This window comes from Balaenoptera ricei, chromosome 20 (assembly GCF_028023285.1).
Source record: "Balaenoptera ricei isolate mBalRic1 chromosome 20, mBalRic1.hap2, whole genome shotgun sequence".
NCBI lineage: Eukaryota > Metazoa > Chordata > Mammalia > Artiodactyla > Balaenopteridae > Balaenoptera > Balaenoptera ricei.
In genome coordinates, this window is record NC_082658.1 from 19,241,360 (window position 1) to 19,267,446 (window position 26,087).

Genomic DNA, 26,087 nt, shown 5'->3' on the forward strand with positions numbered 1-26,087 from the left:
GGATGGGTGAAGATGGCTCTCCAGCACCTGATTCAGCACATCATGGTCCTTCTCTGTTCTTGTCTCTCTGGCCCTGATTAATGTCCCACAATCACCACCACATCCACACACCTGCCTCAGGTCCCTGGAAAATCCAGTTTATCTCCTCCCAGTCACAATACTCATTTCTGCACTTATGACAATTACTCTCTTCCTCTATTAGAATGTTAAAAAAAAAAAAAAAAAACCTCAAGTTCCCACACTAAAACTAATGTCTGAAGTCAGCACTCAATTTTCATTCATTTTAGGGGTCGGGGCAACTTATCATGCAGAGTCAAGCCATCAGGGAAGGTTCTCTCAAAGGATGTATGGGAACAAGCACAAGGGCATGGTGTCTGTCCTGGAGAACAAAGAAAAGACTCCAAGATCACCAAGACTGCAGTCGTAGGGCTCCTGGTGAATATCTCTGTCACAGTCAGCAGCAAATGTCAAAATTCCACGGACATCCAAAACCTCAGCATTGTGAATGATCTGGAAAACCTAAGAAGGGGTGAGCTGCCTAGTGAGGTGGGGAGGCAGGTTGAGGATTCAACCTCACCTTCATGCACCAAGGGGCATGCCCCCGCCCAGAGTGGTTCAGGCTAACAGAGCTGGCAGGGATCTTCACTTTACAAAAGGGCCCAGAGAGGGATGGTGAGTTGTCCAAGGTCACACAGGGAGTCAGGGAAGAAGCAAGACTAGAACCCACAGGTCCCCTGTCCCTCTGAGACACACACACACACACACACACACACACACACACACACGCTTCCTTCCAAGGCAATGGGCTGAGAGAAGGGTAGACCTAGGGGTGCCACTGAGGGAGCTGGACATGGATCGGAAGAGAGCCCCACCCACTCCGAGCCAGCACCACCCCCGCAGCACAAGAAGCTAGGAAGCTTCAGGAGCATGGGGAAAACCTGTCTGTACCTGGTGAGCGAGGCTGTGAGATGCTGAGGGAAGCCACCCTGGAGGAGGGGAGCAGGACTGGAGCGGCCATTCCATCCCCCTCCTCACTGCTGCTGGCTTCAGAGTTGGGAACCTCCAAGATGCTTTCCATGCCCCACCCCATCCATACACACGCTTGCCCCCACTCCTTCCCTCCCACAGCCCTTGAATCTCCCCTGCATCCTTGCCTATCATTAGGGCATCCTAATGTACCTCTCTCCCGTCCATACCTGCCTCTCATCCAGTTCCCCCTAACAATGGCATCTTCATCTTTTATAATATACCGCTCTTCTCTTTTCTAAGGACTTTTCCATCTATTATTTCACATGAGATAGGTAGGCTACTTGCTACTGCAATCCCCGTCTCACATGTTTAGGAAACTACCTCGGAAAAGTCCAGTGGCTCACCAGCTACTCAGTGGGGAATCCGTGAGCAAAACCCAGGCTTTGAGACTCCAGCCGGTGCTTTCCCCTCACAGCTCCAGCCCCTTCTGGACTTCTCACCTCCCTCTGCCAAGTTCCCCTCTCTTCATTTCTCTTCCATCTTCCCCCACCACCACCTGCCCCTTGACAACCTGTCTTTCCCCAGGGCTCTCTCAGTCCCAACACCACCATCAGCCTACCCCAAGCAGTAGTCACTGGGTAGAGCAGTGGAGTGCCCTGGGTGGAAGCCAGCTAAATGTGAAGGAGAGGAGGGGAGGCAAACAGCCCAGGGTTGGTGCCCCAGTCTCAGGGCTGAAATCTGGGAGGTGGGGGTCTTCCATTCCTCTTTCGGCTCTGCCCCCCCAAACCAACTGATGACCCCAGCCCCCGCCTCAGGCCCTTCCCACCCTTTCTGTGCAGCTCCCTAAAGCATACACCTCTCACCACTCCTCCCCTCTCGGAGACCACACTATGTGGGTATGTGTGGTGAGGTAAGCCGGCCAGAAAAGGCAAGGAGTAGGGAGTCAGTGACAGCCAGTGCCCCATTTCTGAGCCCTCACAGACATCCTCCCATTCAAGGACCAGAACCTGAAGCTGTTCCCCTCTGAAGGTGAGAGAAGCTGAAGGACTCTTCTTCCTTCCACATCCCATAATGTGATGGGGGCTGGGGAAGGGTGGACAAAGTCTCAGAAGGTGAGAGTGACACAAAGATCCCCCTTCTCCAGCAAAGGAAAGAAACCGGTCAAGTGAGGAATTCAAGCCCAGAACCCTTTCTCAAAACCCTGGGGTGCTGGTGGGTGGGATGCAGAGGGGTCTCTCAGGATGCAGTGATGACGGGCGTCCCAGCCATGGGTTTCCTGGGCCTTTAAGTGCATCCTGCCCCTGCCCCAGGCTCCACCAGGCTCTTCTAGGCAGGATGAGGCTGAACCCACCCAGGGCTGCACCACCGGTCAGGAGGACGCCTCTTCCTTTAGGGCTCTCAGTCCTCCTTCTTCGGTCACAGTCACCCGTGGTGTCCCTTTCCCCTCTGCAGGATCCTCAACGTCCATCAAAAAATACTGTAAGGAGCTGAGCTCCCCCGTCACCCCACACCAGACCCTGCCCTGATCCTCCCTGGGGAGGGGTACTTGAGGGAGACACAGGACACCAAGCCTCAGAAGGGGGCCTCTGTGCCCGGGGGTGGGGGGACCCTCTGGGTGAAGTTATGTGAAGGCAGACGGGGCGAGGTAGGGTCCTAGTCACCACTGTCCTGTACTCATATCTCTGTCTGGGCCTGAGCCGGTCCCCCGGGAGCCCACGAGGTTTCGGGAGCTACAGACTTAGGTGGAGGAGGAGCTGCTGGCGCTGAAGGGCCTGACCCGGAACAGCAGACCGCCGGGCTGAGGGAAGGACTGGCGCTGCTGGGCCAGGGACGGAGGCTGCAGGAGCTGTGGGACACGGCGGGGGCGGAGCTGGGGCGCCTGGGGGCGGGGCCGGGACGGAGTGGGCGGGATTGCGGGAGGCTGGGGGCGGGGTGATGAGGGAGTTCCGGAGCACGCTGGAGTGGTAACTGCAGGACTGAGGGGGCGAGAGGCGGGGCTTAAACGGCTGGCGGGGGTCTCTGGGGGGGAGATGGGGGCGGGGCCAAACTGGTGATGGCTAGACTGTCTGCTGCGGGGGCGGGGCCGGATGGTGAAGGCGGGGCTACGGGAGCGAGGGGAGGGGCTTAATATGGCTGGGGGCAGGAGTGGGCAGCCTGGGGCGGGGCTACGGGTTGCAGGGGCCAGATGCAGGTTGGATGGGGCGTGACTGGCCTACTCCAGGGAGATCTCAGCCAGCACGTCCACGAGGGAGGATTCTTTATGCTAAGGGAAAGACTGGGCTCCCGCCCTGAGGGAATCCTCATTCTGAGTGGGGAGACCTGCTCCCCCTCCCTCGGCGAGCTCTCTGTCTCACTAACTGCAGGAATATCTAGCTGATCACTTCCCATCTCTCTGCCAGGTGGATGTGGCCCTGGATCTTAACAAGCCAGAGGTTCTGGGCGTCCGAGGGGCGGGCCCAGTTACTCAGTCCTCGAATGACTACAGGAGACTTCTAGCAAACTCAGTTCCATACTGGCTGGATACATCGTCTACGTGCTGGAAGTTCTGAGTGGTGAGGGTCAGTCTCTGATGTGACTGATGGGCCTACTGGGCTGGGCCCAATTGTACCAAGAAGGACCTGCAACATAATTTACAAGTCCCGCTGCAAAATGAAAAATACAGGGCTCCTTGTTAAAAATTTGTTAAGAAATATTCAAGATGACAACAGCAGAGCGTTAAACCAAGCATGGGACCCAGTGCAACTACACAGGTTGCATGCCCATCAAGCCAGCTGTGGTACCAAGCTACAAAGCAGAGTGACTCAGCGTCCAAACCCAGGTGTCACCTCCGAGGAAAAGGCAAGAAGTGCAAGCCCTCCTACCCCACCCACCCACCCATTTTTCCTAAAAGAAAGGGGAATGTATCCTCTTAGGAATCTTCTCTTATCCTCTCCTGGAGGGGATTGAATCTGCTGCCCCCCAACACACACATACACACACACACACACGCACACCCCAACTACCAGAGCTGCCTTACAATCCGCTGCCCACCAGAGGGAGAGAGTGTGCCCCTGTCCCTCACGTGGTCTCCACTCCTTTACCCTCTGCAGAGCTGAGCAAGGAGCAACAGCGGCTACTAGCCATGTCCATGGAAAAAGAGTTCCTTCCCCAACAGACAGAGCTGATGAGGATCTGAGGGTCGCAAGATGGGGTCAGGGATGACAACTAGGGTAAAACTGAACACTAGAAACGATGTGGGAGCGCATCCAGCTCCACCCCCTCTCTCACTGATGAGCACTCTGGACCAGAGAGCAGAAGGTACTTCTCCAGGGCCACACGGCAGGCTCTTGGCAGAGCTCTCTACAGAGCTCAGGTTTCCAAATTCTTAACCCATGCCTATTTTTCCTCTGCTCTAGCACTAATGGGCAGAAGGGGTCAAGGAAGGGGGCAGGGGCTGAAATTTAAAATTTTACTGCAGGGACTTCCCTGGTGGTCCAGTGGGTAAGACTCCATGCTCCCAATGCAGGGCGCCTGTGTTCCATCCCTGGTTGGGGAACTAGATCCCACATGCACGCCACAACTAAGAAGCCCGCATGCAGCAACAAAGATCCCACATGCCGCAACTAAGACCTGACACAGCCTAAATAAATAAATAAATAAATAATTTAAAAATAAAACTTTACTGCAGACCACCTCTGAAGTTGGTAGCTCCCCAAATGCAAAGCATCTTGTGATGTTTATTCTCTACTGTGCAGGTGGTGACCATCCTGGACCAAATTTTTCCAGGGGGATGCAGTGCTCTTCTGTCTTCACTTCAAGCTGCTCAGGGGCTTTTAGGGTGAGGAGCTGACGGTCACCCAGCCCTGGTCGGACTCTGCAGCCTTGACATACAAGGGGATGGACACCATTATACCCAGGATCCCAATGCCTTGTCACCATTCTGCGCCCTCCGTGCCATCCTCGCCATATTTCAGGTGTGGCCAACAACACCTGGCTTTCCCCAACCAGAACTGGGGAAAACAGAGTGGGGCTTGGCGCAGGCCTGGGGGAGCTGGTGAAATGGAGAGGAGCTTCGACTCCAAGTTCTCCTGGAAGCAGAGCTTCAAAGGCTCCATCTGGGACCCAGTCTCTTCAACAAGGATCTGGGACCTCTGTCCCATCACGAGGGCCTAGCAGTCACAGCTGAGGAGGAAAGCTTCCCTTTCATCAGCTGTGAGTGGACAGGAGCTGCAGCACCTGACGCAGCTGCATCTTCAGCCTGACTACGGGTAGGGGGCCTGGCAGCAGAGGGCTGGGGGTAGCGAGGGCTGGCACCTTGTAGTTTGACCTTGAGTTTGACGTACTTCTTCAGTGATTCAGCACAACCTGAGTAAGTGTCACAAGCCACTGACCAGTGTCTGCTCAGCCAGGATTTTGGAGATGTCTTAGGCTCCAAAGCGAATTTAAGAATTTGGGAAGAACATTTTTTTAGGGGATAAGAAAAGAGTCTGGGGGTTTTACTCCATTCAGAAAAGAAGTATAGTTTATTTATGGAAGTATAGCTCACAATCGGCAAACTGCACCCCAAAACTTCCAACCTCCCGTGAGAGATATAATTTTTTTTTTTGGTCTCTCATGGGGGATCTTAGTTCCCCGACCAGGGATCGAGCCTGCACCCCCTGCTGTGGAAGCGCAGAATCTTAACCACTGGACCACCGGGGAAGTCCCCCATGAGAAATATAAAACGCAACGCCCTCACGGCACATTCTTCCTGCTTCTCCACCACTCCAGCCTGTCTTCATCCCTAGCTAGTCCACCTCCTTTTACTCAGCAAAGGTCTGGGAGTATGTCTGTGCAGGGGGTCCCTTCCCCCAAGTGCTCCAGGCTTCCCACACCCTACAAATTGGCTCTGTCTGCTACAGGCATGTTCCTTAAGCTCCTTCCTGCCCTCATAACTCCCAGGGTGTCAGCTTCTTCCCATTCTTGCCAGGATCAGTGCCTTCCACCCTCCTGAACTTCAGTAGCCTACCCCTCTCTCCTTCCTCTTTGGCCCCTTCCTGAGGAGAAAATTAAGAATAATAAAGAAGGACTTCCCTGGCGGTCCAGTGGTTAAGAGTCCACACTTCAAATGCAGGGGGCACAGGTTCAATCCCTGGTCGGGGAACTAGGATAACACATGCCACGCAGCGTGGCCAAAAAATAAAATAAAATAAAATCTACAACAGAAGGAAACCCCACCCCACCCCACCCCACCCCACCCCCCAAAAGAAGAAAAAAACTGTAAAAAAAAAAAGAAGAATAAAGAAGAAAATGGGTAAGTAAATAATGCCCCATCCCAATGTCTGTGTCTGTCTTCAGAGTCTGCAGTGTACTCTGTGGGTCAGGGTCTTAGAGAACAGGTGGCTGGGGCTTCCTCCCCTAAGTCGATTCCCTTGCCTGATCCCCATCTCCTAGCAACCACACACAAATCACAAGATTGGAGCAAACCTCAGGGATGATTATCGCCCATTACCTCCCTTAACTGACCACCAGAGGGAGATACAGAGCAAAGCCTGTTGCCTGCATCAGCACCATGCCCTACTCAGGCTCCTGTTTCAATAAATCACTATTAATTGACCTAAAGAGTACTTACACATTAACCCAACTTAAATTTCCTCCAGCACAATTTGAATTGTGTCCCAGATTCCCCTGAACATAAACAAGGACTCTGGGCTTCCCTGGTGGCGCAGTGGTTGAGAGTCTGCCTGCCAATGCAGGGCACACGGGTTCGAGCCCTGGTCTGGGAAGATCCCACATGCCGCGGAGCAACTGGGCCCGTGAGCCACAACTACTACTGAGCCTGCGCGTCTGGAGCCCGTGCTCCGCAACGAGAGGCCGCGACAGTGAGAGGCCCGCGCACCGCGATGAAGAGGGGCCCCCCCTCGCCGCAACGGGAGAAAGCCCTCGCACAGAAACGAAGACCCAAAACACAGCCAAAAAAAAAAAAAAAAAGAAGTAAATACATTAAAAAAATTCTTTAGGGACTTCCCTGGTGGCACAGTGGTTAAGAATCCGCCTGCCAATGCAGGGGACACGTGTTCGAGCCCTGGTCCGGGAAGATCTCACATGCCGCGGAGCAACTAAGCCCGTGCACCACAGCTACTGAGCCTGTGCTCTAGAGCCCACGAGCCACAACTACTGAGCCCGCGTGCCACAACTACTGAAGCCCGGGCACCTAGAGCCCGTGCTCTGCAACAAGAGAAGCCACTGCAATGAGAAGCCCGTGCACCATGATGAAGAGTAGCCCCCACTCACAGCAACTAGAGAAAGCCCGCGCGTGCAGGAACAAAGACCCAACGCAACCAAAAATTAATTAATTAATTAATTAAAAAAAAAAAAAAAAAAACAAGGACTCTGAGAAAAAGAAGTCTCTTGGAGGTTTTCTTGAGGAGCTGGTGCTGAATGGGGTAGAGGGTGACAAAAAGACAGGATATTCTGGGTGGGAGGAACAGCACCAGGACAAGCCTGGCATGGATGTTTTTATTCCAAAAGCACAAGACCTTCCAACCTGACTGACTTCACAAGCCCTTATTTCTTCTCTGTGCCTTGAACCCTCAAAGGCTCCTGCTTGGAACACCATCAGGCAGTTGGGGGGACGGTGCGATGGGGTGAAGGTGGGGTGGGAGCAGGACAAGGAGAATAAGGACAGGCTTGGTAGAGTTCAGAGGGAATGAAGGAGGGCAAGAGAAATAAAGGAGCAAGGTTTCTAGGTGGGAGGAGAGAAAGCTGGCTTGATGGACTTTCTGGGTCCTCAGGAAGAGCAGAAACAGGTGTGACTTATTTTTTTAAATATTTATTTATTTATTCTTGGCTGTGTTGGGTCTTTTTTTTTAATAAATAAATAAATAATTTATTTTATTTTATTTTTTGGCTGCATTGGGTCTTTGTTGCTGCACGTGGGCTTTCTCTAATTTCAGCAAGCGGGGGCTACTCTTCGTTGCAGTGTGCGGGCTTCTCATGTTGTGGAGCACGGGCTCTGGGCACGTGGGCTCTAGAGCTCAGTCTCAGTAGTTGTGGCGCACGGGCTTAGTTGCTCCGCGGCATGTGGGATCTTCCCGGACCAGGGCTCAAACCCATGTCCGGGCAGACTCTTAACCACTGCGTCATCAGGGAAGCCCCTGTGTCGGGTCTTAGTTGCGGAACGCAGGATCTTTTTGTTGCGGCACTCGGGCTATCTCGTTGAGGTGCATGAACTCAGTAGTTGTGGCGCTCAGGCTTAGTAGCCCCGCGGCATGTGGGATCTTATGTCCCTGACCAGGGATGAAGCCCTCATCCCCTGTGATGGAAGGCGGATTCTTAACCAGTGGACCACCAGGGAAGTCCCAGGTGTGACTTGTTGAAATCACTATTCTCCAAATCTTTGGAGGATGAGATGAACTGGAAACCTTGGCTTGCAGTCAGTGGGAGGAAGATAGACACTAGGAAGAAACTCCCAAAAGTCTGGCTGAGGCAATGGTGGGCTGGGAAGAGGGTGGAGAGTGGAGCTGCCTTCTCTGGAGCTGATTAAAGGATGGGAGACTGCACAGCCCAGGACCACATGCTGGATTGCTGTCGTATCACATCAATGTGCTGAATAAGAGATACAGAGAGGAAGAGATGGAAATCCAGGAAGAACCAGGAAAAGAGAGATGGAAAGGATATTACACAGACACACATTTCTGCATACATGTGCAATTGTGACAGGAACCGCATGACTAATGGCAGCCTTCCCACACGCCCAAGCTCCCATCCCACCGCCTAAGGAGAAGGGATGTTTGTTTAAGGTAATGGTTAGAGCTGTCGAAGGAGGAGGTATTAGATAGCTGCACAAGACGAGCCCAGGGTGGATGGGAAGGGAAGTGAACCAAAAGATGGGGGCAGGGACCAGAGGCCCAGCAGGGGCAAAGTCTTCTTTTGTTTCAAGACAGGGGAGAGAGATTTGGGAGCAGCTGTCATATTGAATGAGACTTTGGGGACAGAGGAGGAACAGTCAAGTTTTTAGGACTTTTGCTGAGTGTTATGTGGTCTAATCTCCCCCCATTCACCACCAGCCCCTCAAGAAAACCTCCAGTAAAGACCTTGGGACTTCCCTGGCGGTCCAGTGGTTGAGTCCGCACTTCCAATGCAAGGGGCGCAGTTTTGATCCCTGGTCGGGGAACTAAGATCCCGCATGCTGCGCAGTGCAGCCAAAAAAAAAAAAAGGACCTAACTTGCTGTTCATAGCCTTCAAGGTCACATTTCATTGTTGATAGGTGATACTGAGGAGACCCTAAAGTTGAGTGTATGAAGGCTCAGTGGTATTCAGGTTATACATGCGGATGCACAGACACATATCCCAACACCATAGGAGCCTTGCTTGTAAATGTCTTGGTTTGTCATCTAGAGATCTGCCATGTGTGTAAAGTCCCCTTTAAAATTCCTTCCGGGCAGGGATTTAATATAAGAGCAAGACTTTGGTGGGGAGGGATAAATTAGGAGTTTGGGATTAGCAGATACAAACTACTATATATAAAATACATAAACAACAAGGTCTTACTGTATAGCACGGGGAACTATATTCAATATCGTGTAAAAAACCATAATGGAAAAGAATATGAAAAAGAATATGTACATATATGTATAACTGAATCACTTTGCTGTACACCTGAAACCAACACAACATTGTATTGGGTTGGCCAAAAAGATCATTTGGTTTTTTTCTGTAAGATGGCTCTAGTAGTGCTTAGTTGTCTTTAACTTCATTCAAAACAACTTTGTTAGATTGTATTGTGACAGCTGTCATATCAGCGTGCATTTAAAAAGAAATCAAAATTGGTGAATTTTTTTATTATGTATTTATTTATGGCTGCGTTGGGTCTTCATTGCTGCGCGCGGGCTTTCTCTAGTTGTGGCGAGTGGGGGCTTCTCTTGTTGTGGAGCATGGGCTCTAGGCACCCGGGCTTCAGTAGTTGTGGCACTCGGGCTCAGTAGTTGTGGCTCGCAGGCTCTAGAGCGCAGGTTCAGTAGTTGTGGCGCACGGGCTTAGTTGCTCCGCGGCATGTGGGATCTTCCCAGCAGGGCTCGAACCTGTGTCCCCTGCATTGGCAGGCGGATTCTTAATCACTGCACCATCAGGGAAGTCCAAAATTGGTGATTTTTTGTGTAGCCATTTTAATATTGAAGATGGAAGAAAAAAAGCAACATTTTCTGCATATTATGCTTTATTATTTCAAGAAAGGTAAAAACGCAACTGAAATGCAAAAAAAGATTTGTGCAGTGTATTGAGAAGGTGCTGTGACTGATTGAACGTGTCAAAAGTGGTTTGCGAAGTTTCGTGCTGGAAATTTCTTCTGGACAATGCTCCAAGGTCAGGCAGACCAGTTGAAGTTGATAACAATCAAATCGAAACATTAACTGGAAAAAGTCAACGTTATACCACGTGGGAGGTGGCCGACATACTCAAAATACCCAAATCAAGTGTTGAAAGTCATTTGCACCAGCTTGGTTATGTTAATCGCTTTGATGTTTGGGTTCCACGTAAGTTAAGCGAAAAAACCTTCATGACTGTATTTCCTCATGTGATTCTCTACTTAAACGTAACGAAAACATTCCGTTTTTAAAACAAATTATGACGGGAGATGAAAAGTGGATACTGTACAATAATGTGGAACGGAAGAGATTGTGGGGCAAGCGAAATGAACCACCACCAACCACACCAAAGACCAGTCTTCATCCAAAGAAGGTGAATGTTGTGTATATATATGGTGGGATTGGAAGGGAGTCCTCTATTATGAGCTCCTTCCGGAAAACCAAACGATTAATTCCAACAAGTACTGCTCCCAATTAGACCAAATGAAAGCAGCACTCGACGAAAAGCGTCCGGAATTAGTCAACAGAAAATGCATAATCTTCCATCAGGATAACGCAAGACCTCATGTTTCTTTGATGACCAGGCAAAAACTGTTACAGCTTGCCTGGAAGTTCTGATTCATCCACGGTATTCACCAGACATTGCACCTTTGTATTTCCATTTCTTCCAGTCTTTACAAAATTCTCTTAAAGGGAAAAAATTTCAATTCCCTGGAAGACTGTAAAAGGCACCTGGAACAGTTCTTTGCTCAAAGAGATAAAAAGTTTTGAAAAGGTGGAATTATGAAGTTGCCTGAAAAATGGCAGAAGACAGTGGAACAAACCAGTGAGTACATTGTTCAATAAAGTTCTTGGTGAAAATGAAAAATGTGTCCTTTATTTTTACTTTAAAAATGAAGGAACTTTTTGGCCAACCCAATAAATCAACTATACTTCAATAAAATTTTTTAAAAACTATACTTCAATTAAAAAAAAAAAATAAGAGAGCCCTGAACCAAGATGGTGGAGTAGAAGGACGTGCTCTCACTCTCTCTTGCGAGAACACCAGCATCACAACTAGCTGCTGGACAATCATCGACAGGAGGACACTGGAACTCACCAAAAAAGATGCCCCACATCCAAAGACAAAGGAGAAGCCACAATGAGGTGGTAGGAGGGGCACAATCACAGTAAAATCAAATCCCATAACTGCTGGGTGGTTGACTCACAGACTGGAGAACACTTATACCACAGAAGTCCACCCACTGGAGTGAAGGTTCTGAGCCCCACGTCAAGCTTCCCAACCTGGGGATCCAGCAACGGGAGGAGGAATGCCTAGAGAATCAGACTTTGAAGCCTAGTGGGATTTGATTGCAGGAATTCAACAGGACTGGGGGAAACAGAGACGCCATTCTTGGAGGGCACACACAAAGTAGTGTGCGCACTGGGACCTAGGGGAAGGAGCAGTGACCCCAGGGGAGACTGAACCAGACCTACCTGCTAGTGTTGGAGGGTCTCCTGCAGAGGCGGGAGGTGGCTGTGGCTCACCATGGGGGCAAGGACACTGGCAGCAGAAGTTCCAGGAAGTACTCCTTGGTGTGAGCCCTCCCAGAGTCCACCATTAGCCCCACCAAAGAGCCCAGGTAGGCTCCAGTATTGGGTTGCCTTGGGCCAAACAACCAACAGGGAGGGAACCCAGCCCCACCCATGAGCAGTCAAGCGGATTAAAGTTTTACTGAGCTCTGCCCACCAGAGCAAAAGCCAGCTCTACCCACCACCAGTCCCTCCTATCAGGAAGCTTGCACAAGCCTCTTAGATAGCCACATCCACCAGAGAGCAGACAGCAGAAGCAAGAAGAACTACAATCCTGCAGCCTGTGGAACAAAAACCACATTCACAGAAAGATAGACAAGATGAAAAGGCAGAGGGCTATGTACCAGATGAAGGAACAAGATAAAATCCCAGAAAAACAACTAAATGAAATGGAGATAGGCAATCTTCCAGAAAATGAATTCAGAATAATGATAGTGAAGATGATCCAGGACCTCGGAAAAACAATGGAGGCAAAGATCGAGAAGATGCAAGAAATGTTTAACAAAGACCTAGAAGAATTAAAGAACAAACAAACAGAGATGAACAATACAAAAACTGAAATGAAAACTACACTAGAAGGAATCAATAGCAGAATAATTGAGGCAGAAGAACGGATAAGTGACCTGGAAGACAGAATGCGGGAATTCACTGCTGCGGAACAGAATAAAGAAAAAAGAACGAAAAGAAATGAAGACAGCCTAAGAGACCTCTGGGACAACATTAAACGCAACAACATTCACATTATAGGCGTCCCAGAAGGAGAAGAGAGAGAGAAAGGACCAGAGAAGATATCTGAAGAGATTATAGTAAAAAACTTCCCTAACATGGGAAAGGAAATAGCCACCCAAGTCCAGGAAGCGCAGCGAGTCCCATACAGGATAAACCCAAGGGGAAACACGCTGAGAAACATAGTAATCAAATTGGCAAAAATTAAAGACAAAGAAAAATTATTGAAAGCAACAAGGGGAAAACGACAAATAACATACAAGGGAACTCCCATAAGGTTAACAGCTGATTTCTCAGCAGAAACTCTACAAGCCAGAAGGGAGTGGCATGATATACTTAAAGTGATGAAAGGGAGGAAGCTACAACCAAGATTACTCTACCCGGCAAGGATCTCATTCAGATTCGATGGAGAAATCCAAAGCTTTACAGACAAGTAAAAGCTAAGAGAATTCAGCACCACCAAACCCACTCTACAACAAATGCTAAAGGAACTTCTCTAAGTGGGAAACACAAGAGAAGAAAAAGACCTACAGAAACAAACCCAAAACAATTAAGAAAACGGTCATAGGAACATACATATCGATAATTACCTTAAACGTGAATGGATTAAATGCTCCAACCAAAAAGACACAACCTCGCTGAATGGATACAAAAACAAGACCCATATATATGCTGTCTACAAGAGACCCACTTCAGACCTAGGGTCACATACAGACTGAAAGTGAGGGGATGGAAAAAGATATCCATGCAAACGGAAATCAAAAGAAAGCTGGAGTAGCAATACTCATATCAGATAAAATAGACTTTAAAATAAAGAATGTTACAAGAGACAAGGCAGGACACTACATAATGATCAAGGGATCAATCCAAGAAGAAGTTATAACAATTGTAAATATTTATGCACCCAACATAGGAGCACCTCAATATATAAGGCAACTGCTAACAGCTGTAAAAGAGGAAATCAACAGTAACACAATAATAGTGGGGGACTTTAACACCTCACTTACACCAATGGATAGATCATCCAAAATGAAAATAAATAAGGAAACAGAAGCTTTAAATGACACAATAGACCAGATAGATTTAATTGATATTTATAGGACATTCCATCCAAAAAGAGCAGATTACACTTTCTTCTCAAGTGCGCACGGAACATTCTCCAGGATAGATCACATCTTGGGTCACAAATCAAGTCTCAGTAAATCGAAGAAAATTGAAATCACATCAAGCATCTCTTCTGACCACAACGCTATGAGATTAGAAATGAATTACAGGGAAAAAACCGTAAAAAACACAAAACACATGGAGGCTAAACAATATGTTACTAAATAACCAAGAGATCACTGAAGAAATCAGAGAAGAAGTCAAAAAATACCTAGAGACAAATGACAATGAAAACACGACGATCCAAAACCTATGGGATGCAGCAAAAGCAGTTTTAAGAGGGAAGTTTATAGCTATACAAGCCTACCTCAGGAAACAAGAAAAATCTCAAATAAACAATCTAACCTTACGCCTAAAGGAACTAGAGAAAGAAGAACAAACAAAACTCAAAGTTAGCAGAAGGAAAGAAATCATAAAGATCAGAGCAGAAATAAATGAAATAGAAGCAAAGAAAACAATAGCAAAGATCAATAAAACTAAAAGCTGGTTCTTTGGGAAGATAAACGAAATTGATAAACCATTAGCCAGACTCATCAAGAAAAAGAGGGAGAGGACTCAAATCAATAAGATTAGAAATGAAAAAGGAGAAGTTACAACAGACACCACAGAAATACAAAGCATCCTAAGAGACTACTACAAGCAACTCTATGCCAATAAAATGGACAACCTGGAAGAAACAGACAAATTCTTAGAAAGATATAACCTTCCAAGACTGAACCAGGAAGAAATAGAAAATATGAACAGACCAATCACAAGTAATGAAATTGAAACTGTGATTAAAAATCTTCCAACAAACAAAAGTCCAGAACCAGATGGCTTTACAGGTGAATTCTATCAAACATTTAGAGAAGAGCTAACACCCATCCTTCTCAAATTCTTCCCAAAAATTGCAGAGGAAGGAACACTCCCAAACTCATTCTATGAGGCCCCCATCACCCTGATACCAAAACCAGACAAAGATACACAAAAAAAGAAAATTACAGACCAATATCACTGATGAATATAGATGCAAAAATCCTCAACAAAATACTAGCCAACAGAATCCAACAACACATTAAAAGGATCATGAACCATGATCAGTGGGATTTATCCCAGGGATGCAAGGATTCTTCAATATATGCAAATCAATCAATGTGATACACCATATTAACAAATTGAAGAAAAAAAACCATATGATCATCTCAATAGATGCAGAAAAAACTTTTGACAAAATTCAACACCAATTTATGATAAAAACTCTCCAGAAAGTGGGCATAGAGGGAACCTACGTCACCATAATAAAGCCCATATGCGACAAACCCACAGCAAACATCATTCTCAATGGTGAAAAACTGAAAGCATTTCCTCAAGATCAGGAACAAGACAAGGATGTCCACTCTCACCACTATTATTCAACATAGTTTTGTAAGTCCTAGCCACGGCAATCAGAGAAGAAAAAGAAATAAAAGGAATACAAATTGGAAAAGAAGAAGTAAAACTGTCACTGTTTGCAGATGACATGATACTATACATAGAGAATCCTAAAGATGCCACCAGAAAACTACTAGAGCTAATCAATGAATTTGGTAAAGTTGCAGGATACAAAATTAATGCACAGAAATCTCTTGCATTCCTATACACTAATGATGAACAATCTGAAAGAGAAATTAAGGAAACACTCTCATTTACCATTGCAACAAAAAGAATAAAATACCTAGGAATAAACCTACCTAGGGAGACAGAAGACCTGTATGCAGAAAACTATAAGACACTGATGAAAGAAATTAAAGATGATACCAACAGATGGAGAGAAATACCATGTTCTTGGATTGGAAGAATCAATATTGTGAAAATGACTATACTACCCAAAGCAATCTACAGATTCAATGCAATCCCTATCAAATTACCAATGGCATTTTTTACAGAACTAGAACAAAAAATCTTAAACTTTGTATGGAAACACAAAAGACCCCGAATAGCCAAAGCAGTCTTGAGGGGAAACAAAAACGGAGCTGGAGGAATCAGACTCCCTGACTTCAGACTATACTACAAAGCTACAGTAATCAAGACAATATGGTACCGGAATAAAAACAGAAACATGGATCAATGGAACAAGATAGAAAGCCCAAAGGTAAACCCACACACCTATGGTCAACTAATCTATGACAAAGGAGGCAAGGATACACAATGGAGAAGAGACAGTCTCTTCAATAAGTGGTGCTGGGAAACCTGGACAACTACATGAAAAAGAATGAAATTAGAACACTCCCTAACACCATACACAAAAATAAACTCAAAATGGATTAGAACCCTAAATGTAAGACCGGACACTATAAAACTCTTAGAGGAAAACATAGGAAGAACACTCTTTGACATAAATCACAGCAAGATCTTTTTTGATCCACCTCCTAGAGTAATGGAAATAAAAACAAAAATAAACAAATGGGACCTAATGAAACTTCAAAGCTTTTGCACAGCAAAGGAAACCATAAACAAGACAAAAAGACAACCCTCGGAATGGGAGAAAATATTTGCAAACGAATCAATGAACAAAGGATTAATCTCCAAAATATATAAGTAGCTCATGCAGCTCAATATTAAAGAAATAAACAACCCAATCCAAAAATGGGCAGAAGACCTAAATAGACATTTCTCCAAAGAAGACATACAGATGGCCAAGAAGCACATGAAAAGCTGCTCAACATCACTAATTACTAGAGAAATGCAAATCAAAACTACAATGAGGTATCACCTCACACCAGTTAGAATGGGCGTCATCAGAAAATCTACAAACAACAAGTGCTGGAGAGGGTGTGGAGAAAAGGGAACCCTCTTACACTGTTGGTGGGAATGTAAATTGATACAGCCACTATGGAGAACAGTATGGAGGTTCCTTAAAAAACTAAAAATAGAATTACCATATGGTCCAGCAATCCCACTACTGGGCATATACCCAGAGAAAACCATAATTCAAAAAGACACATGCACCCTAATGTTCATTGCAGCACTATTTACAATAGCCAGGTCGTGGAAGCAACCTAAATGCCCATTGACAGATGAATGGATAAAGAAGATGTGGCACATATATACAATGGAATATTACTCAGCCATAAAAAGGAACGAAATTGGGTCATTTGTTGAGACGTGGATGGATCTAGAGATGTCATACAGAGTGAAGTACGTGAGAAAGAGAAAAACAAATATCGTATATTAACGCATGTATGTGGAACCTAGAAAAATGGTACAGATGAACCAGTTTGCAGGGCAGAAGTTGAGTCACAGATGTAGAGAACAAACGTATGGACACCAAGGGGAGAAAGCCTCGGGGGGGGGGGGGGTGGTGGTGGTGTGATGAATTGGGCGATTGGGATTGACATGTATACACTGATGTGTATAAAACTGATGACTAATAAGAACCTGCTGTATGAAAAAAAAAGAAAAAAAAAGCACCAAGTCCTAACCACTGGACCACCAGGGAATTCCCAATCATTTTTCCATATATACATATATCAAATCATTACAGTGTAGCTTTGGTGGTCCAGTGGTTAAGACTTTGTGCTTCCAATGCAGGGGGCACAGGTTCAATACGCAGCCAAAAAAAAAAAAAGAAAGAAAAATCATTATGCTGTATACCTAAAAGTAGTACAATATTATATGTCAATTATATCTCAATTTTTAACAATGTTAAAAGTAGTTGGAAATGAGGACCTGGGGCTCAGGAGAGGAGTCAAGGTGAAGATAAGTATGTGGTGGTCAGCAATTTAAAGATTAAAGCTATAGGAATGGGGCAGGGGGAGCTGTTGGAGGGAGTTCAGAGAGCTGAGAAGAGAATCTTAGAGACCGTAAAATTATAGGGAACCAAAGAAAATGAGAAACCTAGAAAATGAGTCACAGACAGAATGGATAGGATTCGGAGCCAGAAAGACAGGAGCAGAACCCCAGACGGCAAAGTGTGATAGGAGAAGGCAGCATCGCACAGAGGGCTTGGACATCAGGGTCCAGTGTCAAGTCAGGGAAGGTCATTGAGTTTGGTGGGCAGGCAGCCATTGTGATTTCAGTTGAGGAGTGGAAATAGAAGCCAACTTGTAAAGAATTTCGGAGTGGTCAGTGAGGAAGTAGAGACAGTGGGTATGGGCCTATCTTGTGAGATATTTGCCACTGAAGTGAAGGAAAGAAACAGAATGATAAGTTGAGGAAGTAGCAAGGTCAAAGAACGTGTTTATATATGTAAGCAAGTGGAAAGAAGGAACTGGTGTAAATAACAAGAGAGAGGATAAGAGATGGAGAGAGGGAGTTCCCTGGCGGTCCTGTGATTAGGACCCAGCGCTTTCACTGCCGAGGGCACAGGTTCCATCACTGGTTGGGGAACTAAAATCCTGCAAGCCACGCAGCACAGGCAGGTGGGGAGGTGGTGGGGGGAAATGGAGAGCAAGGACCCCAGGAGATATACACAGGGCTAAGAACAGGGAGGAAAAGGAGGGGAATCCAAGGGAAAAAGAAGTAGCCACGAGGCCCCATTCTGGACCAGATGCTGTGCCTGAGGGTTACCCAGTCTCTCTCTCAGCAACCCTGGAGGTAGATGTCATTATCCTCATTTCATAGATGAGGCAACCCAGACTCAGAGAAGCTGCCCTGCCAGGAAGTGAGGAGCTGGGCTTCAACCTACCCACTGCAGAGTCCTCACGCTTCCCCTGATACCACCAGGCCTCACTCCTGGGAATGACAGAAGAAAAGAGGGACTTCCCTGGTGGCGCAGTGGTTAAGAATCCGCCTGCCAATGCAAGGGACACGGGTTCGATCCCTGGTCCGGGAAGATCCCACATGCCGCGGAGCAACTAAGCCCATGTGCCACAACTACTGAGCCTGTGCTCCAGAGCCCGCAAGCCACAACTGCTGAAGCCCACGTGCCACAACTACTGAAGCCCACACGCCTAGAGCCCGCATTCCGCAACAAGAGAAGCCACCGCAATGAGAAGCCCACTCGCCGCAACTAGAGAAACCCTGCACGCAGCAATGAAAACCCAACGCAGCCAAAAATATAAATAAATAAATAAATAAATTTATTTAAAAAAAAGACGAAGGGGAGGGCCCAGATGAGTAAAAGCTCCAGACGGTTCCCTGATGTTTCTCCTGCCACAGGAAGCTGGCAGCAGAGCACCTGTTCCTGGAGGAGATGCGAGGGCGAGGAGGAATCTGTATGTGGTGATGGAGGTGGTAGAGACCGCGCAGGAAGTGACTGGCGAGAGCTGGCAAGGCTGACGGCTGCTTCTCCCTCCCATTCTTCGCCCCACTGGGGCTACAGGTTAGGTACACACACACACACACACACACACACATATACTCAGTTTACCCTCAGAGGCTGCATTACTTAACCCGATCAGTGCCCCCTCAGGATACTGAAAAGGACCCACTTCCTCCCCCTGCTCTTCAACACCCAGACCCCAGTTGGCCAGAAACAAATCATCCCCATGGTCAATGGTGCCCAGCTGGGTAGAGTCCTGTGCCAGATGCCACAGGGAGCTACCAGGGAAGGGGACACTCTTAGTTGCGGATTTTCCCTCACGATGCTCCCAATCTACAGGAAAGGCATCCTTGCTGTCAGAAAGTTCTCCGTCTCATGCAGGAGACACAGAGGTTAAAGGCCAGAAAATTCAATGTAAATAAGTAGTGCTCTACATACCTATATCTATATCTGTATCTATAGGGACATACCTATCCCTATATGAGTGGGAACCGGGAGTAGGGAGTAGTCATGGAAGGCTTCCCAAAGGAGGTGAGCATGGGACAGATGGCGAAGAGGAAGAAGGAACCAGGGCCTGGATGGAAGCTCTAAGTGGGACAGGGATGCACAGGCAGGTGATGGAGCCCAGTTCCTTCATGTGTCTGAACCAGGAAGAGAGAAAGAGATCATTAAAGGGATGATCGGCGGAAATGAGCAGCATAGCTCTGAAGCTCACTCCACCAGGTGGAAAGGCGATCAGGGACACCGCTGAAGGGCTCCCAACTTCTGATCTCCCCAAAGGCTCTCGGGCCTGGCCCTCCACTTGTCCCCCACCCCTCACTCCCAATGTCTCATACTCAGGATCTCTGCAGATTCGCAAATCCTCATTGTCTACGCCTAGGGATCCATAAACCACAAGGAGGCTGTCACCATCCCCAAGGGCTGCGTCCTGGCATTTCGAGTGAGACAGCTGATGGTCAAAGGCAGAGATGAGTGGGGTGAGCATGTTCTCCCCTCAAGACAAGAATTACCTGCACCACTCCTAAGGCATCCTGGTCCCCTCCTGTGGCAACGCCAGGGGAGGAGTAAAAGAGTGTATTGTATTGGGGTCCAACCGACAGAGACAGAACTGCAGAGGCTGCTATGGAGAGGGAGTGAGGAACACCTGGGTTCTGAGCATCTCCTGAGTGCTAGGCACTGTGTTAGACGGGGGAAGGGAGTACAGAGATGAATGAGCACAGCCTCTGCTCTCAAGAAGTCCGGGGCCGCTGGAGGAAACAGACACACAGACACCAGCACTAGAATGCAAGGTAGAACAGAGTGGTATCATAGGAAAGGATTTACAGAGGAAGAAATGATTACTTCCAGCCATAGAGGTGGAGCAGGGGATTAGGTGAGGCATTCGAGGGCAGGGTCCTAGCCCTTAGCAGAGCCCATGGGCTTGAGACCAGAGAAGAAAATTTGGGACGGCTGTTAAGAGTCCTTCTGCCCTCCCCTCTCTTGCTCCTTACAGACATTCCACACATCTGCAATGATAACGTGCAAACCCTCCCTCCCAGGGGTGAGTGAAATTGTTTCCTAGCTCCCCCCATCTTCCTCCCTACCCCTGACATTATCTGCTGAAATCCTGCACCCTCTAATAGGGTATACCATAATCCCCCAAGGAGCCCCCTGGTTTTGTTTCCCAAGGCCCGAAAGATATCTATCCTCAACTTTAGGAAAGGCAGATAGAGGCACAGAAATTTGCCCAAGAGAGACAGAGAAGCAGAAAGAGACTGGAAGGCACCATCAGAAGCAGAAATACTGGAGACAGTGTGTGTTCTCAAATTGCGGGGGCGGGTGAGCTCTGTGTTTTTATAATGATCACTGATAAAGCTGCCTTGACAACTGCTCTAGATAAAAAGGCACATAGAGGTTTTATGCTGACATATGTGCATTGTTTCTGTCTTCAGAAGAGCCAGAAGAGGAGAAGCTCACCTGTAAGCGTTTCCTGTCATTTCACTGCAACTTTCTTGACAGAATTTTAAAACTCCAATCTTTTTCTTCCCTTCTCTCTGGGACTGACAAGGAACATGGCAGAGCAGATCTCAGCAAACTATTGTCTCTGAAATGTGGCAGGAATTCCAACAGCTTAGGAAAAAGCAGTGGAAGGGGAAAGTCTTTGGACAAATGCCCAGGTGGTCTGATGCCTCTGACTTCTGTCCTCAAGGCCTTAGTAACTATAACCTGTCATATGCCACCCAGCGCCCGGGGTGGGAGCTGCTGAGTCACAGTGATGCCAACTCAATCCAGGTGCCCCTTTTCACAATGCATTAGCTTCTGTGCTGCCCCAGTCCTGCCTTGCATGAATGGAACAAGAGCAACCTTAAGGTGGCTGGGATGTCCCAGGAGACAGGATATATTTCCTCATTCATGTCTCATCCCCTGGGTACGGCTACTGGTTTGGAGGATTGCATTCTAAATGGTTTTGTTTTGTTTTGTTTTTCCCCTCAGTTATCCAGGCATCTGATGGTAAGGAAGTTTGTGTTTCTCCCTAGACTTTGGCAGGAAGGCAGTGGAAGTAACCTTGGGGTGAAGGGAGGGGAAAACAAGTGCTGAGTCCCAGTTGCTGGGGGTTGCAGCCACTTCCAAGAAGCCACTCTTTCCAAAGCAGGCCAGACATATTCCTAGGATGCCAGGCCTCTAGAGGGGCAGGCCAAGGTTCAAGCTATCTTTAATCCACCCACATCCCTGGGTTTAGACCCATTGCTCTTTGGAGCAGTCCCCTCCTGGTCTTTACTCAGTCACCAAAATTATTCTTCTTTGTCAACTAACTCTTGAGAAGGGAAAATAGACCTTCCTTATCAACTCTTAGCTGGGGTCTTAGAGAAAGGGAGGTCAATTGTCTACTGATCCGGGATGGGGCCTGGGATCTCAAGGAGAATGAATGCCTGTCTTGGATGATAATGTGGGTCCTGGCCCACCCCCTCCCACCACCCCACCCCCAACACCTCAAGTCAAGGCTGGGGGATGACTTCATAACTGTGTTCCTTGGCCAAGCAAAAAGAGAGGAGAGCAAAGCCCGGGGGGCGTCAGAGCCTGGGGCCTGAGCAGGGCTGAGTGAAGGAAACCTGCAGGGAGAGCACTGATTGAACTGATGGGGAGTGTACCACATCTACTGTCCCCACAGGGGAGGTACACGAGGACTTCAGGACCCTAAAAGAAGAGGTTCAAAGGGAGACCCGGGAAGTGGAGAAGCTGAGCCCAGAAGGGAAGAGCTCCCTGCTCAGCTCCCTCAGCAAACTCTTAGGGAAGGAAAAGGAGCTAGAAGACCTGGAGCTCACGGTGAGGACCCAAGGGAAGGGTAGGAGATGCAGAAGAAGGAAGGCTTTTGGTGGAGGTGTGTGTGGGCAGTGCAGCTGGTGGGGGATCTGACGGATCTGGCAGAAGGTGGGCAGTGGCTAGAGGAATCGACAGTGGATGCCTTCCCCAAGGCTGGTCAAGTGTTCCCCAGGCTGCCAGGGTCGCCACTGCTCCCTGTGTCCCTCTGGAGAAGGGCAAACAGTGCAGATTCCCCCAAAGCACATGCTCCCTCCTCATGGACAGAGGGTAGGCCCCCCCTCCATTGGAAGGGGGCTGGACCTTTCCTTTCCAGAGTCCAGGGCTCAGACACCAAGGAACCCAGGAGTCCAATACTTTTCAGGACTTGATACCTTGAAAAAGAAACGAGGAAATGGAGATAGTTAACACATCTCAAGGGAATGTTATGTGCCAGGCACTATGCCCTTTAACTGTGTTATCTTAAATAGTCACCCAACTTTCCCCACAGCTTGAAGGAGCTCTAGACAAAGGACATGAAGTAACCCTGGAGGCACTCCCAAAAGATGTCCTACTCTCAAAGGAGGCTACGGGTGCCGTCCTCTAGTTCCTTGGAGCTCTAACAGGTAAGTGGGGAGTGAGGTCTTCATTTATATACCTATTCAGTGGTAGGAATGAGTCACTAAATGAATGCCCAGATGAAAAAATGAATGAATGAGTAAATAAGTAAATGTCAGGCAAATTATACTACAGTTAAGTAGTTTATATCTACATTTTTAAAAATTGGTTTCATTCCCAAGGATTCACTTGGTCATCATAGCCTAGTCTTGCTAACAGAGGTTGGGAAATAACCCTAGTTTTATCAGCCATGTACTTAAAACTTCTACATATAGCTAAGTTCATCACTTTTATATCGATATCTGTTAGCTTTAATTTGAGGACAACATCTTCTGATCTTGACCCTGAATTCTCTTCTTCCCTCTGCAAGAAACATTTCCCCACCTTGAAAAACTCTCTGGACCTTCACGTGTAAGCTGAGGTGTTTGTTCCTTCAAGAAGCCTGCCCTCAAACACCAAGACCAAAGTAGACCCTCAGCTATGGCTCCTGTAACAGCCTGATTATAATTGCATGTTACTTTGTCTTCTCCACTAGACTGCAAGTTCCTTGAGTGAAGAGACGATGATTTTTACCTAACACATCCAGCAAAGATGCCTGGCCTAGAGCAGGCATTCAACCATGGATGAATGTATGAATCAACTGATGCCGACATTCTGGAAATACATCCACTGGGAGCCTGTAGTCCCCTTTGCACCCACACATCTCTTTCTCTGCTTTTCTTCTCCAGAGCTAAGTGAAGCCCAACAGAAGCTGCTGGTAAAATCCATGGAGAAAAAGATCTTACCTTTGCAGCTAAAGCTGGTGAGAAAAAATGGCAGATGTCGGGGAGAGTTTGGGAGGGAGTCAACTAGAACCAGTGGAAAGATACAATTTCGCCTAATGACAGAACCATCCTCCAGGGCCTCTGTCTTATCCCAGGAGCTCATGCCCGCTTCTCATTTCTCTCCATATTTCTTCCTGTTTGCTATTTCACAACTAGAGGGAGAAGAGCACACTTCTGGGCAACTATCTGGGTTTTTCAACCTGATCCTAGGAGAAGAGACAGAAAACTCTGACTTGGTTTATTCCTAGCCAAGGGATGTGAGCAAATCTTAATGTCTCTGAGTCTGCCTCAATTCACTCCTCTGTTAAATGGGGCTAAAAACAAATGTGCCACTCATCATTCAGGGTTATTTATTAAAAGGCCCAGACAGAGTTGTCATGTAATGTAACAAAAGGGGTTATAGTAAAAGAACGGTAGCCCTCTTCATGGTTTTTTTGAGTTAGGAAAAAGGAAGAGAGGTTTCTAGTTCTTTCTTTTCATACTACTTTGGTTCCTTCCAGATGGAGAGCACAATGGAACAGAATTTCCTCCAGGATAAAGAGGATGTTTTCCCCCTGCAACCTGAGCTGCTTTCCTCCCTTGGGGAAGAGGAACTGACCCTCACAGAGGCCCTAGTGGAGCTGAGTGGCCTGGAAGTGCAGAGATCGGGCCCCCAGTACACATGGGACGCAGTCACCCTTCCCTGCCTCTGTGCCCTTTACGCTGGCCTCTCCCTCCTGCAGCTACTGACCAAGGCTTCCTAACTTGCCTTTTCCATTGGCTTCCTGCTTCCCTAAGGCCTTCCCTACTTGATTGTGCCCTGTCCTGACACGCAAGGGCATTTCGGAGCCAGCAGGCTGAGGATGATGGAAACCTTAGCTGATTACCCAAGATAATCAATTTCCACTTGTCCAGCTCTGTATATCCCCCTGCCCCATGGCTCCACAACCCACCTGCTGATGCTTAAAGTGGAAACACTCGAACTTTTAAAACTATGAACCATTTCAGCAAAACCAAAATTAAATAGTTTCCTAGCCCAACCCCTACCCCTTTAGAACCCCCTATCTAATCAAATACCTGAAGTCCTCTTTTTCTTTATACATTTTAGGTGTTCATCCGTTTGCTTCACTGTTCCACTGTGCTAAATATTTAGCGATGATTATAATCTATGGAGTGTGGCTGTGGACGTTGTCCCCCCATATGATCCAAATCATAAGACTGAAAATGTTCTCTCAGCTCAGGAAATGGTTTATCCAGTTGTAGATCTTCCAGTGCATCATCTGGGTAAAACCCCTACCACTTATGATTCCAAAAATCAAGCTTTACTGGAATTGATGAAAAAAATATTATTTCACCTTGGGTGAAATGTCTTTTGGTGTTTTCTTTGAAGAATCTATCCTAAGGAAATTCTTAATTTGTGCCAGAAAAAAAAAATAAACATTATCATACTACGTATAGATTATATGTACATGAATACTATCATGTGGTCCTCAGATCACCTGGGAAATGCTCAGAGAAGAACTGTGAGGGTGTGGAATATGGAGTCTAGATTCTAAAGTCAGAAGATGGGACTTCCCTGGTGGTCCAGTGGGTAAGACTCCACGCTCCCAATGCAGGGGGCCCGGGTTCAATCTGAGACCCTGCAGGCTGTGTGGCACAGCCAAAAAAATAATAATAAAATTTCTTTTAAAATGCAGATAAGTAAAAATAAATAAATAAACGATACCCAAGAATTAGACTGATGCAAAACTTTAAAAAAGAAAGTGTGATATTATCTTCTCATTTCACCTTTCCTTCTTCTGCCCTCAATTAGGGTGGTTGTCATGTGGGTAGGCTTGGCATGTGGAAGGGCTAATATAGACATTCAGTCTCGTAAAACTGCTGGGTTCATACCAGCCTCCTCTGCCTAAAGCTGGGTTTTAACATCTTTCACCAATCTCTTTTAAAATAGTTTTATGGGTGGAATAATTTCTGCAAGGTTTTTGGCCCCAGGAGTCAGACTCTCCCCCTTCTTAGACACCCCCTACCCAGCCTGCTTCCCTCGCTCACCAAGAATTCATGACCCACTGACAAAAGCTTTGCGTTAAGCCATCCTCCCCCATTCTGGGGCATCTTCCAAGGCCTCGCTATATTGCTCAAGGACATACTGGGTAGTTATCTGCTGACTTGATTGTTTTTCCCTTGTGATGTAAACTTAACAATGAAGTGAGCTAACACCCTAACTATCCAGAAGGGTAACCTCATAAAGATGAACAACAAAACCTGTCTGTTTTCTTCCTTTACCATTCTCACACGCACCTTCAGTTACAGATATGGTGTTACAAAGAAGAGGTTTTCATGAGTTTATTCTAGTGATGATTCAAAAGTCCGGTTATCTGTCTCCCAGTCCTAGGGGGCAGGGGGACAGTTAGGGA

General features: G+C 47.1%; 1 protein-coding gene across 1 annotated transcript; it reads left to right on the top strand.

Moving 5' to 3' along the window:
* Positions 1-343: 343 nt before the first annotated feature.
* On the top strand, positions 344-24,437 carry GSDMA (gasdermin A). The gene is given in 12 exon segments (XM_059908453.1): positions 344-423; positions 18,874-18,920; positions 18,923-18,971; positions 18,973-19,036; positions 19,857-19,953; positions 20,469-20,516; positions 20,908-20,934; positions 21,449-21,474; positions 22,130-22,279; positions 22,764-22,878; positions 23,599-23,672; positions 24,195-24,437. Coding segments are annotated over 12 exon segments (1,020 nt in total).
* The last annotated feature ends 1,650 nt before the right edge of the window (positions 24,438-26,087 follow it).